The sequence below is a fragment of the Gobio gobio genome, assembly GCF_949357685.1.
Source record: "Gobio gobio genome assembly, chromosome: 20".
Taxonomy (NCBI): Eukaryota; Metazoa; Chordata; class Actinopteri; order Cypriniformes; family Gobionidae; genus Gobio; species Gobio gobio.
The window spans coordinates 48,725,274-48,743,630 of NC_137113.1; the positions used below are offsets into that span (position 1 = coordinate 48,725,274).

The 18,357-nt window shown below is 37.2% G+C and overlaps 2 protein-coding genes across 3 annotated transcripts in view; both read left to right on the forward strand.

Moving 5' to 3' along the window:
• Window positions 1-3,727, forward strand: part of radil2b (Ras association and DIL domains 2b) — an 80,172-nt gene extending 76,445 nt beyond the window's left edge. The window contains exons 15-17 of one of the 2 annotated variants that reach the window (XR_013815402.1): window positions 296-435; window positions 2,063-2,612; window positions 2,724-2,974. Coding sequence is in view for 1 of the 2 variants with exons in the window: in XM_079801702.1 (XP_079657828.1) it covers window positions 296-435; window positions 2,063-2,162 (240 nt within the window). In the remaining variant the exon portion in view is untranslated. Of the gene's footprint in view, window positions 1-295; window positions 436-2,062 lie in introns of both variants that reach the window. The other variant, XM_079801702.1, reaches the window with a different exon arrangement.
• A 1,458-nt stretch (window positions 3,728-5,185) lies between these two features.
• LOC307117039 (sulfotransferase 2B1-like) lies at window positions 5,186-17,230 on the forward strand. The gene is made up of 6 exons (XM_079801703.1): window positions 5,186-5,346; window positions 6,771-6,982; window positions 8,710-8,836; window positions 10,240-10,334; window positions 14,922-15,102; window positions 16,954-17,230. Exons 1-6 carry the CDS (start codon window positions 5,208-5,210, stop codon window positions 17,061-17,063), a joined length of 864 nt encoding a protein of 287 aa, XP_079657829.1. The 5' UTR covers window positions 5,186-5,207; the 3' UTR covers window positions 17,064-17,230.
• Window positions 17,231-18,357: the final 1,127 nt, after the last annotated feature.

The following is an 18,357-nucleotide window of genomic DNA, read 5'->3' on the forward strand; positions in this document are numbered from 1 at the left end:
TACACTAAAATATCTTCATTTGTGTCTGAAGATGAACGGAGGTCTGACAGGTGTCCAACCACATGAGGCTCAGTCATTAATGACACAATTTACATTTTTGGGTGAACTAACCCTTTAATACAAAATGGCGGCCTTGACAGATCTTGCTTCCTCAGGCCCTTCACTGCAGAAGCTGAACCAGGAGCTGGTCCTCCTCATCCAGACCTTCCCCGAGGGACTCGAGGGAATGGGTGAACTAACCCTTTAAGACACAAAGACCGTTTGGTCTAACAAAACAATAATTTGTTTTCCGCAGGAAACACCATTTACCATCAGTGGGATTTACATCAAATCAGTTCTTCCCGATTCTCCTGCTGCGTTATCCCAGCGGCTGAGAGAAGGCGATCGCATACTAGCAGTGAACGGACTCAACCTGGCCGGAGTCGACTATCAGACGTGAGGAGGATTACAGAAGCACATCATTACAACCAGTGTTGGGGAAGTTACTGTGAAAAGTAATGCATTACAATATTGCGTTACTCCCTTAAAAAGTAACTAATTGAGTTACTTAGTTACTTTTTAAGAGAAGTAATGCGTTACGTTACTTTTGCGTTACTTTTTCTCACCTGGGCTGGGCTTGTTTTTGTTTATAACAAAAAAAGTTATATTTTTGTGCAGCGGTAAAGACCTCTTCATACCAAAATGTAAATAATAAGTAAAAATGCAGATTCCCTCATGAACACTAGAGGGCGCAGCTCTGGATAATGGAGAATAGATGCAGGAGAAAAACATTTTACCAATAAAAACAAAAAATCTAGTAATTTTCATCATCAAAGGTCAGCAGCAAGACATTGGTCAATTAAATATAAAGGTAGATTATGCATAAAAACAGTTGTTTTATTTAACATTTAATTATTGGAGGTTTGTATAGTATTCTGATTTTGCATTTGACTGATTTTATTCATTTTGAGGAGAACAGAATCTTTATTGTGCAAGTGAGATTAATAAATGCTCACATTTAGTCTAGAACTACAATAACCATCATGTTCACACACACACACACACACACACACACACACACACACACACACACACACACACACACACACACACACACACATGTTTGTTTTTGTGAAATGTGAGGACATTCCATAGGCGTAATGGTTTTTATACCGTACAAACCGTATTTTCTATCCCCTTACACTGCCCCTAAACCTACCCATCACACACACACACACACACACACACACACACACACACACACACACACACACACACACACACACACACACACACACACACACATACACACACACACACACACACACACACACCAACACACACACACTGCCCCTGCCCCTGCCCCTAAACCTACCCATCACTCACACACACACACACACACACACATACACACACACACACACACACACACACACCAACACACACACACACACTGCCCCTGCCCCTAAACCTACCCATCACTCACACACACACACACACACACACACACACACACACACACACACACACACACACACACACACACACACACACACAGGAGACTGTGCAGTTCACTTTCTGTGAAAAAAACCTCATTCTGTGATTTATTAGCATTTTGAAAAGTGAGGACATGGGGAACGTCCTCATATTTCACCCTATTTTTGTAATACCCATGTCATTATACACATTTGTGTCCTGATATTTCACAAAAACATGCCCACACACACACACACACACACACACACACACACACACACACACACACACACACACACACACCTCTGCTCTTATTTTTCTCCACATGAGGGCAGGAGAGCTGTCAGTCAAATTAATGTGAAAAAGTAACTCAGATATTTTGTTGTAAATTTGAAAAGTAATGCGTTACTTCACTAGTGACTTGGAAAAAGTCATATTATTACGTAACTCAAGTTACTTGTAATGCGTTTCCCCAACACTGGTTACAACCACATTATATGTTATTATGCACATACGTGAACACTTCTTCTTCTTCTTCTTCTTCTTCTTCTTCTTCTTCTTCTTCTTCTTCTTCTTCTTCTTCTTCTTCTTCTTCTTCTTCCTCTAGTGGCCTGGAGCTCATTCAGATGTCAGGAGACAAACCTCGGCTACTGATTTCCAGATCTCGCAGCCCTACTAAAGAAACAAGGACGAAACTTCCTGCCTAAAACAGTTTAAAGAGGATCTATCATGCCCTGTTGTGTTTCTGGCTCTACTAGAGCAGGTTCTCCTGCTGTAATGTTGATGATTTCCTCATATTCTCCATTGTTGCGGCTCCTCTCTTCCCAGTCTGTCAGTAACGCTCTCTATGAAGCCCCGCCTTCTGTAAAGCATACTGTGCTCTGATTGGTCGGCTGGAGCAGTGTGTTGTGATTGGTGTTTGGGAAATGCCCCGCCCCTTACCATAACCGGCAGTTTCAACACACGACTAACTTACTCAAGCAGTCCCGCCCCTTTATTCTGCATATTAATTATTATAATGAGGAATATTGTGACGTGTCGGTTCCTGAAGAAACTCAAGATGGAGGCGTTTCAGAAACACTGACACTGAGTGAGAGAAGAAGACAAACATTACTATACACTCTAAAAAATGCTGGGTTAAAAACAACCCAAGTTGGGTTGAAAATGGACTAACCCAGCGATTGGGTTGTTTTAACCCAGTGAATGTGTCGTTTTAACCCAGCGGTTGGGTGAAATGTTTGCTTAAAACAACCCAATCGCTGGGTTAGTCCATTTTCAACCCAACTTGGGTTGTTTTTAACCCAGCGTGTATTTTTTAACATCTGGCTTCATATGTACAGGTCCCTTTTTATGATCATCATAATTGTGTAATCTTTGCATTTTAATTGAATTTGTCTTATTAAATAGATGGGAATGATTGGAATAATTAATGTATATGTTATGTGCCATCAGAACTGACTGCATTTTAATTTATTGCATGATGTATGAAATAAACGATTGGCTGCTTAGTTTTGATTTGACAACTTTGAGTCTAAATGCTATATTATTGTAGCCTGGATGCTAACCGAGCTTAGCCCCGCCCACAACATCTGAGGTGGGGAGGTTTGGTCTGGACTTGATCCGTTGTGGATGCCGGAACCAGAGCTGTTCTGACCAATCAGATCATCAGGGCGGGCTTTATACGATGATGGACAGATGATCAACAGAAACGTCCCCAAAGAGGGCTTGGGATTGAACTTGTTTACTAAACGGAGAACTGAATGCGTAAAACAGCCCATATATAAAACATAAAGCATGCAATTTTAGCCTTTTTTACAGTTTATATGCTCACAAAAGTCTGGGTACCATGGGCATCACTAGGCCCTTTTTTGCCCCTAAAAAATGTGTGATTAGCCTTTTAAACATATGAAACTGGCGGGAGGATTCGGCTTTGTCCCATTTTTTAATCAGCGTTAATCAGTGTGTTCTTCAATCCGCTGTGGCGGCGAATAGAGCGCACGTCAGAAGCAGAGGTGTGTGTGTTGATCTGAGCTCTCATTGGTCTGTCACCGCTCCTCAATGTCAACATATTTGAGAAAACCAATCAAATCACAGTAGGCGGGCTTTATGTTCATAGAAGCTGCTGAGAATTTTAGCAGCTCGACTCGACGTCAAGTGCGAAATATGAAGCTAAACTAAACATTTCATATTTGAGCTGCTTCTTTAAGTCAGAAATGTTAAACAAATGACGAAAATATTCAGCCAAATGAATAAACTTTTGTCTTATTTCACCATTTTGATTTGTAATGGGCCTATGTAATGTCATTTATAATATAATTAACAAACAAAAAATAGTAGCAAAGCCGTTTTCTTCAGATTAGGCATAAGATTAATTGTAATGAATGTGTGCATATTGTAAATTAATAATTCCATTTGTAGCTCTCGGTAAATAAAAAAGTTAGTTAGTAATGAATGCAGGGGCGCCGCTAGCAATTTATGGCCCTCTGAAAGAATATGATGTTGGGCCCCTACCGCACCATAGCTATCCAAAATCTTTGTCTGCAATTTAATAATACTGACCAATTAAGCTCCGCTCGCTCAACCCAGAATGCCCCAATTGGCTGATGAAACATTGATTAGAAAATAAGATACAATTTATACAAAACGAAATTTGCTTTAAAGAAAGGCTTTCTACAAAACAGAACTTAAAGACGCGGTCACAATCATGTCTCCTTTCTCACTCATGCTGTTCACTTTTCATAATCAACATAGATAGACATAAAAAAATAACATTATAATATTTAAATATAAAACGAAATACCTTTTCTTAATGGCTACAACAAGTATAGTAGCCTACAATACAGAGAAATGTCATGTCGGAGTGGCATTTCAGCAAATGTCATTTTACCCGTGAGCGTGAGTGGAGCGTTTTGCAGTATTTTGTCGGAAATGCAGAAATAAGCCATAATTTTGTTATATTTGTAACTCTTTGGTAGATTATACATTTATAAGTTCTATTACATTACTACTAGTACTGTTAAAAAAACCAATCTCTGGGGGCCCTAAAAGTGCGTGGGCCCTTAGAATCATCCCCGGAATGAATGTGCCCATATTGTGAATTAATTTAATAAATTTAGTTACCTAGCTTTCCTGTTAGCCTTTGAAAATTATTCATAAAACATATAAATATCAGTTAAACATATGTTTACTTTCTTCACTGACAAAAATGGAAAAACTTTATCAGTCATATCTGCCCACTGACATTGTTTTCAAGCTGTTGTTATCTAATTTTTTGGCGTTCAGAACATCTTAAAATGCACATATAATAGAAATCAAAATTTTCATGAGGGACCATGCCCCCGAAATGAAATAATAAACAGCCAATATCCTAATATGCATACTAATAGCTACTAGTTAATAGTGAGAATTGGACCCTAAACTAAAGTCTTACCTTTTTTTTTTTCATACCCTCATCGAAAATGAAAATCCTAGAATCGCCCATGCTGAGTACACTGACTATGCATCAATAACTACCTGGATTATTTCATGAATTATAGTATCTTGAAGACTGTGCTTTACTGCAGCAAAAGTGTAAGAAAACAACTGTTGCATCAGGAACATGAACTTACGCACTTATTGCGAAAGAGATGTGGATTTCATGAAGGTGAAAGCGGCTTGCCATACAGCGTCTGCGGGCTCCTGGAGTTCTCGCGGTATTTCAGGATGTACATCAGCTCTCAGCTGTAGTTTGTGGTTGTTATTTGCTTCAGAAGATGACAGAGGCAGAGCTGTATTCGGTGTATAAAGGTGTGTTCGTGCCGACGCATTTACACCCTGCAGAAAGTCTGAAATACTGCGAGGAGTTCAGCTTCCGCCCGGATGACATCCTGATCGTCACTTATCCCAAATCCGGTGAGTTTGGACACTTTTGGGCATTTAAAAATCAAATGCATTGAATCTGCACTTGTAGTGTAGCCTACTTCAAAACTTAAGAGTGTTTAAAAACTACTTAAGTGTACTTAAAGAGTGAATGTTCCACTTTTTCACTTAAAAGTTTTAATATGTTTTAATATTTTGTCGTGCTTTAAAGAAGTGCACTTATTTTTTACTGTATTGTCCTACTCATATCTAATAAAAGTTAATATAATTTGAATGTACTATATTTAACTAAATAATTGGAAATGTGTAATTAAAACATTTTTGAACACATGACATGCAAGTTTGAGTGGAAATGACATTAAAGTAGGCTATACATAAGTTTATCATACATGTTTGCATTATTATTTAATTATATCTCAAAGACGTGAAACTAAAGACGTACTTAAGTGGGTCAAAAGCACTTATAGCATTTGATATAAACTGAATCTCAGTGTTGGGAGTAACTTTGCTAAGTAAAAAGTAAGTAAAGTAAGGGATTTAATTACAGTTACTTCTTCAACTAAATAGTGTTTATAGACTGTAGAACAATTATAAATAATACAATAGTGCATGTTATATATAAACATTTTAAGTTAAACTTTTAAGTATCCTCACATGTGACTTTGCTCAGTTAATAAGAATAATTATGTATTTTATATTATTTATTTGAATGAATTAAAAGAGCCGTTTCGTGTCTATCCTTGAATCACTGAACTAGTCGAGGTTAATACAGGATTTAGAAAGTAATTAGTCATTTAATTAATTAGTAACTAGTACTTAATTACTTTGAGTTAATCATAAATATTTAGGGCTGTCAAAAGATTAATCGCGATTAATCGCATCCAAAATAAAAGTTTGTGTTTACATAATATATGTGTGTGTACTCTGTTAATTATTATTTATATATAAATACACACACATTCATGTATATATTTAAGAAATATTTGCATGTATATACTGTATATACATTTATATAATCTATAATATATATAAATATAAATGTTTTATACATAAAAATAATATTTCTTTCCTAAATATATACATGCTTGTGTGTGTATTTATATATAAATAATAATTAATAATTGAGTACACACACACATATATTATGTAAACACAAACTTTTATTTTGGATGCAATTAATCGCGATTAATCTTTTGACAGCCCTATAAAATTCATGTTAAAAACGTTACATTCAGTTCATACTTAAGTATGTTCTTTTGAAGTGTGTTATTACAAGGGTTTGCTTGCAGAAAATACTTTTGAGTTATACTTGCAAGTTAAATCAATGAGGAACAAACACAAGTTCTCATAAATGTGTTGGATGTTGAAAGATGTGTGTGTGTGTGTGTTAATATTTTTGAGTCAAATCAATATCTGGCCCAGAATCCTGTCACTGACCCGTGTTTTGCTGGGCTCAGGCACAACATGGATGCAGGAGGTCGTGCCCTTGATAGTGAGCGAGGGCGATATGACGCCTGTGCTGACGGTGCCGAACTGGGACCGAGTGCCGTGGCTGGAGGAACACCGGGCCATTGTGCTCAGTTTGGAGCAGAGGCCGTCTCCTCGCATCTTCGCTACTCACTTTCACCACCGGATGATGAACGAGTCGTACTTCACTATAAAGCCCAGGGTAAGAGCACTCAGACGCACTTTAACCTCTGCTGCTCTTCCTCTAGGGGTCGCAAAAATAAACTTCCTCCACCCCAGTAAAACCAATGCAATTTTTTTTTCTTCAATAATATTTTTTCTTTTGAATTTTGTATTTTGAGATGATTTGATGGTATTTTTTAATATTTATTCAATAATTATGGTCTATTTTTGCCATTGAAAATCATACTATTTTTTTAGATTAGATTAGATTCAACTTTATTGTCATTACACAAGTACAAGGCAACGAAATGCAGTTTAGGTCTAACCAGAAGTGCAATAGCAGCAAGTGCAGGATATACAATGTTTGCATAAGTGCAGGACATGGATATGTACTGAATATATAATATATATATATATATATAGAGAGAGAGAGAGAGATGGTTATTACTATAAACAGAATTTACAGGTGAATATGTAAAGTGAATAAATATACAGATGGCTATGACTATAAACAGAATTTACAGGTGAATATGTACTATCAATATAATATAATATACAGATGGCTATTACTATAAACAGAATTGTACAGATAGAGGTATACAATAATATGTTAGGCTAAGATGGGGAATATGGCAGTGGATTAGGGTAGTGTAATAAATTATGGACAGAAGCTATCCGAAAAAAGTGTGAAAGTGCAGTGGAAAGTGGTTGCATATTACAGTTAGAAGTACGGTGCAACATGCAAATGTAAACAGTTGGTACTGTAAAGTTAAAAGTTTCAGGTTAAAATAGAGACTAGACCTTCAAAATAATTTTTTGAAGGCAGATTAGCCCCTCTTTTGGAATTATTTCAGAAATCCTGCAGCATGTGTGTGACCACTAGAGGTCACTGTGGAGAGGCTGGAGTTCACTAGTTCTCTTTTCAACACATTTAATGATTTTTTTGTTGTTGATGGATTTGAATATATATTTAAAAAATCTCAAAGACTATTTATTATACATTTTTGATATTTTTTTTGTTTGTTAGAAATATAGATATTTTTCTGTGAATTTGTGTATTTGCAGATTTCACATTAATTTCCTATGGTGGTCATTTTTGACCGGGAGTATTTTTTTATGACCCCTTAGCATGTTCGTATCATGCCCTCAATTGTTTTTGTGTGTTTACATCCCTAATGCTAGAAAAGTCACCAAGTTTCATATCATTCTGATGAAGCTGTGATTTTTTAAAAATTCCAAAAGTGGTTCATAGGTTCAGTTTTTCGTGTGTGTGTGTGTGTGTGTGTGTGTGTGTGTGTGTGTGTGTGTGTGTGTGTGTGTGTGTGTGTGTGTGTGTGTGTGTGTGTGTATGTGTCAATATCACACTCCTGATGTTTTAGAGTGTCACTGCTGTGTACTTTTTTTCAGCATTGTGGCCGATTTGTAGATTATACACACAAATATTCAGAGAATTTGTGTTTTTGCAGATTTCACATTCATTTCCTATGGTCGCTCATTTATGACCGAAGACAATGAACGCTACTTTTTTTTTTTACGACCAATTAACATGCTCGAATTATGAGCCCAATTTTTTTGTGTGTTTACAGTCCTAATGCTAGAAAAGTCACCAAGTGTCATATCATTCTGATGAAGCTGTGATTTTTAACATTTCAAAACAGAAGATGTTGGGGTCAGAAATGGCCGAAGAGCAGCAGAGGGTTTAGATGGAATAACTCCTGCATTGGGACTGTTGGATAAAGTGCACGCTTTGCTCTCGCTGTGCCTCAGGTTCTGTATGTCATGCGTAACCCGAAGGACGTCTTCACGTCCTCATTTCACTATTATGGGATGGCCTCGTACCTGGTGAACCCGGGCACTCAAGACGAGTTCATGGAGAAGTTCCTCGACGGAAACAGTAAGAGTTCACATCCACAGCGGCAACATCCTGAACTGTAAAAGCTGGTCTGCATTTAAAGGGCTCATGAACTGCATTGTTTCATATTGTCATCTTTGCATATGAAATAGATAATATTACATGTGGAACTGTCTCGAAAACCTTTAGCACATCTTTACTATTACAGCCCTCAAGGTTAACGAATGGTGAAAAGTGTTGAACACAAATCAAAAGTGCTCAACTGAGACATTCACATTAGGATCGTTCGTCTCTCCTCGTCATCTCACTAACACTCCAGTGGGCGGGGCCAAAGTTGCGATGATGATGTAGGCGTTGATCTTCTTCTCTAGAGGCGGTCTTTCAGCATCTATTATAGGCAATGAGTCCTTCCCTGGGCTTGGTTACAATAAAAGCTGAGTTTGAACTAAAACAGGACATTCTCTTACAGTTTATCTCAGTCGCTTTGGTACATTTCTCGAATCATCCTCGACATTTGCAAAACAGTAAGTGCATTTCTCAAAACAATTCGTACAAATTGTAAAACACCATGGATTACCTGCAAAAGCAAGTCTCTTGCTCAAAATCCTCAGTTCATCTCTCAGAAGTAAATATCTGTGTCAATGAACGTCCTTTGTGTCATTGTGTATGAATAACACAGTCAAATTGCTTAGTCATGTTGTCAATATAACTGTACTCTGGAGGGATGTTCTGATGTAAATATGGCTAAAGTTTTAATGAGAATTATTGTAAATTGTAGGTTGCACCTCAGTGTATGTGTGAGTTTGAATGCAAGAGACTGGACAAGATTCACATTTACGCTTTTACTGTTTGTACTGTAATTTGTTGACAGATGTCATTGCGATACAGAAAGGAAAAGACAGCACTGCATAGCACAAAGAGAAAAAACCCAGAAAAACAAAAGTAGAAATATGAACGTCTAACGGAAATGTGTAGAAATATGCTTGACATATTATGACAACTTGTTCTGCATTTTGCATGTAAAGACTTCTGCTATGAACTAATGGCTAAATGTTGTGAAGGTGAGACTATTCAACAGACCCATTATAACACATCCTGATCAACATGACATAAGCAGCTGATAATGCAGGAAACAGCAGAGAATTGTTCATTATCATTTGCATGGATGTACACAAGCATTTGCAACTTGTTTAAAGAAATGAGAAACTGCTTTTTTGATGTGCACAAGTGACACAATGATGTGAAGATTGAACAGGTCGCTTTGAGAATTTCAGTTCTGATCTGAGAAATGAACCAAAGCGACTGAGAAAAACTGTAATATGATGAGCTCTTCCAAAGCTCAGTTCATGACCCCTTTAACCTTCCGTTCAGTCTTCATGTCATTTGACTGGATCGATTATATCTAGTGCAGTATTCCAGCTGTTTGTGTGATGTGTGTTCTCCAGTCATGTTTGGCTCCTGGTTTGATCATGTGAAGGGATGGCTTCATGCTGAAGAACAGCAGTCCATTCTGCCCCTGTTCTACGAGGAGATGATCGCTGTGAGTATCTTCTTCATGTCATGGGTTGGTTTAAAGCAGGATCTCAATGCAACCGTCTTTTATTAAGCAAGATCAAAACACTCAAGAACAACGCAAACCGACTCAACAGACGAACTGAACTAAACACACTCAATACACCGGATAACAAACAACAGGTGCACAACATAATAAAGTAAATATAGCAACCAAACAGGGCCTAATCGGAAACGGACGCTGCGTCTGAAAGCAAATACTTCCCTATAGTGTGTCAGAGTAGCATCATGTGACCTACAGAAATCCTCTCCCGTGGCCTCATGGGATAGTAACGTGTCCGTTGAGAATCGCAGTACACAGTTCTTGCCTACTCTTCAGCAGTGTTGGGGAAACGCATTACAAGTGACTTGAGTTACGTAATAATATGACTTTTTCCAAGTAACTAGTGAAGTAACGCATTACTTTTCAAATTTACAACAAAATATCTGAGTTACTTTTTCACATTAGTTTGACTGACAGCTCTCCTGCCCCCATGTGGAGAAAAATAAGAGCAGAGCAGAGCAGAGCAGAGGTGTGTGTGTGTGTGTGTGTGTGTGTGTGTGTGTGTGTGTGTGTGTGTGTGTGTGTGTGTGTGTGTGTGTGTGTGTGTGTGTGTGTGTGTGTGTGTGTGTGTGTGTGTGTGTGTGTGTGTGTGTGTGTGTGTGTGTGTGTGTGTGTGTGTGTGTGTGTGTGTGTGTGTGTGTGTGTGTGTGTGTGTGTGAGTGTGTGTGAGTGTGTGTGAGTGTGTGTGAGTGTGTGTGAGTGTGTGTGAGTGTGTGTGAGAACATGATGGTTATTGTAGTTCTAGACTAAATGTGATTATTTATTCATCTCACTTGCACAATAAAGATTCTGTTCTCCTCAAAATGAATAAAATCAGTCAAATGCAAACCTCCAATAATTAAATGTTAAATAAAACAACTATTTTTAAGCATAATCTACCTTTATATTTAATTGACCAATGTCTTGCCGCTGACCTTTGATGATGAAAATGACTAGATTTTTAGTTTTTATTGGTAAAACTTTTTTCTCCTGCGTCCTCTTCTCCATTATCCAGAGCTGCGCCCTCTAGTGTTCATGAGGGAATCTGCATTTCTACCTCAGCCAATTTTTGCTATGAAGAGGTCTTTACCGCTGCACAAAAATATAACTTTTTTTATTATAAAAAATCCAAAAACAAGCCCAGCCCAGGTGAGAAAAAGTAACGCAAAAGTAACGTAACGCATTACTTCTCTTAAAAAGTAACTAAGTAACTCAATTAGTTACTTTTTAAGGGAGTTACGCAATATTGTAATGCATTAGTTTTCAAAGTAACTTTCCCCAACACTGCTCCTCAGAAATGCTTCTTTTGTCACGAACTGTACTGTATCTGAGGGAAGTGTGCGATTTCAAGGACAAACACACCTTGAACGTCCTCCGAACAGAAGATAATGGTGGCTCTTCACACAGCAGGAGTTCACACACAGGTGCGGTTTATGACTCTTTATCACACCTGTCAGAGTTCATGGGCATGAGTCGGATGGGCAGGCCATTCCCCCACAATGTAAATGCATGCCGTTAACCCAGTTTAGCCGGTGTAGAATCACTTCTGCCGCTCGACAGAGCAAGATCTATAGAAAAACTGAGCCGTATCGAGTCAGATTGTCCGTACAGCATCTGTGACTGATAAATGACCCAACGCAATGGCCAGAGGCTCATTTTCTCATCAAAATACTCCGGGCTAATCCGCCGACCCCCATGACATGCCAACTTCATAACTCACCCAGTCTTCCCATGAAGACGTTAATCCAGTGTTCCTCAATTTAATGGATTAAAAGTATGTATTGCGTACATTTAACGTTTTCAAATGATCATAAAACGTGACATTCATCTTGAGCTATGAAATTGACAGTGTCACAATATTATTCGAATTACGACAATAGCGAAGTTTTTATTGACTTTTTTATAGCAAAAGACTGTGTGATTTATGAAGTGGCCGTTATTATATCGTGTAATATTTGTGGGAGCAGCATTTAGACGAGAAAATGTACAAGTGTCACACATATAATGTGACTCTCAGCTTGAAGCACAAGCATGAGCTCAGCCCATCATGAGATAAAGAAGAGTTGTGAATGTGTTGTACATTAATAACCTCACGCATTATGTGTGTGATCGCTCATCGTGAAAAACCCCCGTGACAAGTTTGACTTTATTGGTGTTTTGTTCAACAAACTTTTGCCATTGCAGTAATGAAATCTCAGTTTGAATCTTTACAGTAATACCAGCATCATGAGGAGCAGATGTTTGATTGTAATGGACGTATTGCACAGGCTTTGTTTATTCGACAGTATAAATCTTCAGATCAGGGTTTATTAACTCACTAGAGCTGCAGAACGCAATCGTAAAAAAAAAAATCAATCGTAATCATTACAAAGAGTAAAGATAAAGAGTCTTCTAAGCTCTACATTAATTCTAATGGCTCGTCTTCCCCCACGGCATATGGCGGATATGAGGTTTTGTGGGCGTTCCCAGTAATGCCGAACAAGTCTATATCAACCAGTGTTCATTTTGTTGACGAATAATTTTCGTCATAATTTTCGTCATCAACAAAACAAGACGATAAATAAATAAAAACTGGTGTTGGATGACAAAAACTATGATTACTTTGGAAAACTATGGTTTTTTGATTACACAATAAACTGTATTTCATTTAATTCCCATTCAATTCATAGTCAGGAGGAAAGACCAGTATTTGACACATATTCAATAAAGTATCAGGGTTATAATAGTTCACTAAAACCATTAAAAAAAACTTAATTACTTGAAATTAAAAAATAAACTTATTTGTAGCTTTAGCTTAACCTGATATGGCCTACTCACTAAAACAGAAATACAAAGTAAAACGATATAGATGTTTTTAAAAAAGTGAATTGAGCTCTTTCGTGTATTTTTAATGTCAAAAACGAAATGATGTCAAAATGTCAGTTCGAGTGACAGTCGGTTATGTGACGCTTAAATGCTTAATGTATTACAATTTAACTAAACTCATTAGATTTTAGGAAACTAAAACTAGACTAAAAATAAAAACAATTCATGCGACTAAAATATGACTAAAACTAAATGGCATTTTAGTCAAAAGACTACGACTAAATCAAAATATGCTGTCGAAATTAACACAGCTATCAAGCGAAATCTGGGAGAAAAATACTGACAACTTGGTTTTTTTCAACGTTTTTGCTCAAAGTCATAAGACACCAAAAGTCCCAGTTCAGCAGTTAATCAGAAGAGATCCTGACGGAATCAGTGTTTGACTTTATGAGGTTATCAGCAGCTGTAATATTGCCAAGTAGTCCAAGGTCTTTGTCAAGGTCTCCCTTGTGCAATTTCTGCTTTCTCATGTCCTCAAACAGTCCAAAGTCCTCTTCACGCAGAACTTCAGTTTCACATGTCCATGTAAAATAATTATACGGTTATATACGGTTATAAAACTTATACGGTTTTTAATTATAACAGTAGCAAACCCACAGGAGTGTTCAGATGTTAATATTCAAAGTCTTACTGTACTACAGTTCACACTGGGATATAAACTTAAAAAAAAAAAATGTAAGTAGTCTCCTATGCTGAATATGCTCACTTTCCCCCAGGATTCTTTGATGAATAGGAGGTTCAAAAGAGCATTTCTCTGAAATAGAAAGCTTTCAAAAAATCCTAAAAATATTGTACACAACTGTTTTCACCATTGATAATAATCATAAATGTTTGTTGAGCATCAAATCCTCATATCAGAATGAATTCTGAAGGGTCATGTGACACTGAAGACTGGAGTAACGATGATAAATTCAGCTTTGATCACAGGAATAAATCATACTTTATATTCAGTTATAAAACTGATGTTTTACTTTATAATATTTCATAATAGTACCGTTTTTACTGTATTTTTGATCAAATGAAAGCAGCCTTGGTGAGCAGAAGAGACTTCTTTTAAAAACAAGAAATGTTTTAAAAAACGTTAAGCTTTTATTTTGGCGGAAGTACAATTTTATTTTTTTGTGTAGAAAGAACCTTTTTATTTTCTAAATAAAAACTTCCAAAATGTAGGCCACACAACTTATAAAGGGGACGATATAGCACTTGCAGAAAAACATTTACTGAGAAACTGGAAGATATGCTGTACTCCGTCCAAAACATGCAGATATTCGCACTAAACCATCTCACATTCTCAAATCCATCCATTCATAAAAAGGTTACCGGGCAACTGAGGAGTAACGTTACGTTTTAGCGCTGGTTTTCTCGCACTTTGGACTTTGACCCCTGGCTAACAAGCGAATATTGTCCGATGGAGCCGCGAGCTCATTCAGCGCTGTCAGAATCAATCCATGCATATATTAGAAAACATAACATTTTGCAGTTTATTTAGTAATTGTTTAAGGCCATTTCGCGATTTTAATCATCATAAAATAACATGCGGCAAAAAGTCATTTAATGTGCTCTTGGGGCCCCTGGTGGCCAAGGGTCGCTTATGCCTTGGGATTAGATCACATTTGGAGTAGATGTCCTTCATGATTTCCCACTTGTCTTTATTCAAATCTTCGGCAGGATTTGAAAGGATCGGTGGAGAAAATCGCCCAGTTTCTCGGGAAATCTCTGAAGCCGGACGTGACGGAGAAGATCGCTGACCACTGCGTCTTCAAGAACATGAAGCAAAACAAAATGTCCAACTTGTCCCTGGTTCCAGAGGAATTCATGAACCAGAAGAAATCTGAGTTCCTGAGGAAAGGTAATGAATTCTTCTTAAAGTGAAGAATGTGCCATCGTTTATTAATTAAAGGAACACGCCATTATTTCTGAAGATAAGCTCATTTTCCGTCTCCCCTAGAGTTAAACAGTGGAGTTTGACCGTTTTCCACGACATTCAGCCGATCTCCGGGTCTGGCGGTAGCACTGTTAGCATAGCTTAGCATAGATCATTGAATCTGATTAGACCGTTAGCATCTCGCTCAAAAATGACCAAAGAGTTTCCAGATTTAGGGGCCAAGCACCGAATTTTACGTAGCGGTTTGCGAAAATACACTTAAGGTTATATCTCCGCAACACTTTATCGTATTAAAACCAAACTTGGTACATGTCATCACAATCATGACCTGAGGTGACATGCAGCGTTTCGGCGCAGCGCCACCTACTGGTCCGGAAATACGAAAAAATGGCTATTTTTGCTTATAACTTCTGAACCTTTTGTCCAAAAATCATAAAAGTGATCTCGTTAGATTCGGGACATCATCTTCACCGATCATAGATATACATAATAAAGGCTCGATGTCTTACGGCGAAGAATCTAACGTCATCAGCGGCGGCCATCTTGTCACAGGCAAGCTTTCTGGCGGGCGAGTGATCTGAACACAAATACTCTTATCTCGCTGAAATCTGGACGGATTTACAAATTGTTTGGTTTCTTACAAACGTTATTAACGTGACTATAATTCTGGATGTCATAACTACATCTCTGACGTTTATAACAAACCAAACAGTTTGAAAATCAGTAGAAAATTTAGCAAGTTATGGTTGTTTAAAAAGTGCAAGCACCATTAAAACACAATGAGTGAGCGAGCGAGTGTGACAAGATGGCCGCCAGGTGCGGACGTCCACCTCCATTGGCCCATCTAGCCTTTATTATGCATATCTATGATGCCGATATCCAATTTTACCGCCATTTTGGCTGTCAGCCATTTTGAATGATGTGCTAAAATGCTGTATTTTATGAACACATGAACGGATTGTTATGAAACTCGGTATGGGTCACCAGCACGATGCCCTGAAGGAGCCTGAGAAGTTTTGAAACAGCGCCACCTAGTGGAGAATTACATTTTTTCCAATGCTTATATCTTTGGGTGAGATTGACTTATTTTAATGGGAGTAACTTTTTGTCTCCTGAATCCTTGCCGAGTCCAACTATACCAGATTTGCCAGGTTTCGGCGTATGGTTTGAGCAGCGTTGTAATTTAGCGTTTTAAAAACATTAGCTGATATCTTCAAAACCGCTAGTCCGATCGAGACGAATCCAGCATCAGAAGTTCAGAAACATAGGTCGATAGCTAAACTCTAATGCCCAAATGTCAAAATATTGATAGTAAGGGGGAGTAACATCCAATCAAAGTCAGGTGTCAGTCATTTTTTACGTGCTTTTTCATATTAAATGTCTATAACTCCAAAACTAAATGTGATATTTTCACATGTATTGGCTCACTCCGGACAAAAATCATCTTAAAATGTGTTTAACTGCTCATTGCTGCAGTTGATCTGACACTGGCAGCCATTTTGGCATGTCTTGTCTTCTTCTTTGAGCTTGGTCCCGATAATGGCTGCTTGCAGATATTATATATATTTTTCCTTTTTAAAACTTGACTCTTCTGTTGTGACAATGTGTACTAAGACCGACAGAAAATGAGCCTATTCTCAAAAATAGTGGCGTGTTCCTTTAAGGCTCCATAAAGTGTGCAAAAGCAGCAGCTTTGAGTCAGAAACTGAAGTCATGTTTGGGTGAATTATCCGGAGCGTTCTCCTGGAATATCATGTGATTGTATGCAGTTGTTCATGTTCAGAGTTTCTGTAATCCCGTCTTTTATCCCGTCAGGAATCGCAGGCGACTGGAAGAATCATTTCACCGAGGCTCAAGAGCAGAGATTTGATGCTGTGTACAAAGACAAGATGAAAGATGTCAAATTCAGATTTCCGTGGGACTGAAAAACATCAACAGACACTCAGTTCATTCTATTTTAAATAAAAGACAAATAAAATGAACAATACTGTAGTTATTTGTGTAACATTTCCATTTTATTTGAATTTTGTGATTAAAAATATGCTTTTTAATTTATTGCATAATGTATGAAATAAACGGTTGGCTTAGTTTTATTTGTTCATCTCCAAATCATTGCATCATATGTTTTAAAACGACAGCTTTGATCATCAAACTAAGCATTTAAATATCCTCTCACTAAGACATAATTGGCAGATATTGATATTTATATGCATTTTATGTCTGTATCTGCTGTACTGTTATAAATATCTCATTGATTTACATTACAAGCGTCCATATAAATCCATATGAATATCAGCATCTGCACCAAATTGCATAGTTTTGCTCAGTTTGAGTCTCAAACTAAGAGCTGTGTTTTCTCACTGAGCCATAAAAGTCTGATTTATCGTAACATAAATCACACAAGCAAACTTGTTTTTGGCAGATACCCTACAGCAAGGGAATCATTTTCAGTAAGTGTCAAGAGTATGAAGTCTTGCACAATATATAATAAATAATAATGACATGCATTTGCTTTCTTTACATGATAAACTCTTGCGACAGAGCCCGGTTCACCACATCGAGGTCCAGTAACTAGCCATCACGAACCACACCTATGGCAAGCCGCCTTAACCTTCATTCATTCCTACAATATTAATACTATTCAATTTTCATAAGTTAAAATGCTTGATATCAACAATGACATCATAACTCGCATAAATACACATTCTTGATATCTGTAATTGTATAGTCTCACTAGTAAAAATCATAATTTTTTATATCAATAATTACATGGTTACTAGTGCAAATGTCTATTGATATCAACTATTTGAATTGAAAAATGTTCAGGTTACACTTTATTTTAAGGTGTTACAATTATATATTTAAGTACTGAGTGATATTAGCTACAGGGTTAGTGTTTGGTTTAGCTTTAGTTGCATGTAATTATGCATAACTTATAGTTATTACTACAGTAATGTAACAAATGTAAAAATGACGCTGTCAAATAAATTGTTACCCTGAGTAATATTATTTAACAACATGTACTTATTATAAGGTTAGTTGCGTGTAATAATGCACTGTTTATAGTTATTACTACAATAACTACATGTAATCCTTGTAACGACACTAAAATAATGTAAATTTTTGATATCATGAATGATTGTTAGTAAGAACGCCATTTTAGATATCTGATATAATTTACAGATATCAAGAATTAACAGTGAAAATTGAGTTCTTGAT

Excerpts from the sequence above, each read along its gene's own strand:
- LOC307117039 (XM_079801703.1), top strand. The coding sequence starts at position 5,208 with ATGACAGAGGCAGAGCTGTATTCGGTGTATAAAGGTGTGTTCGTGCCG. Across the intron at positions 8,837-10,239 it reads GAAGTTCCTCGACGGAAACA|TCATGTTTGGCTCCTGGTTT; the intron begins GTAAGAGTTCAC and ends TGTGTTCTCCAG. Across the intron at positions 15,103-16,953 it reads ATCTGAGTTCCTGAGGAAAG|GAATCGCAGGCGACTGGAAG; the intron begins GTAATGAATTCT and ends TTATCCCGTCAG.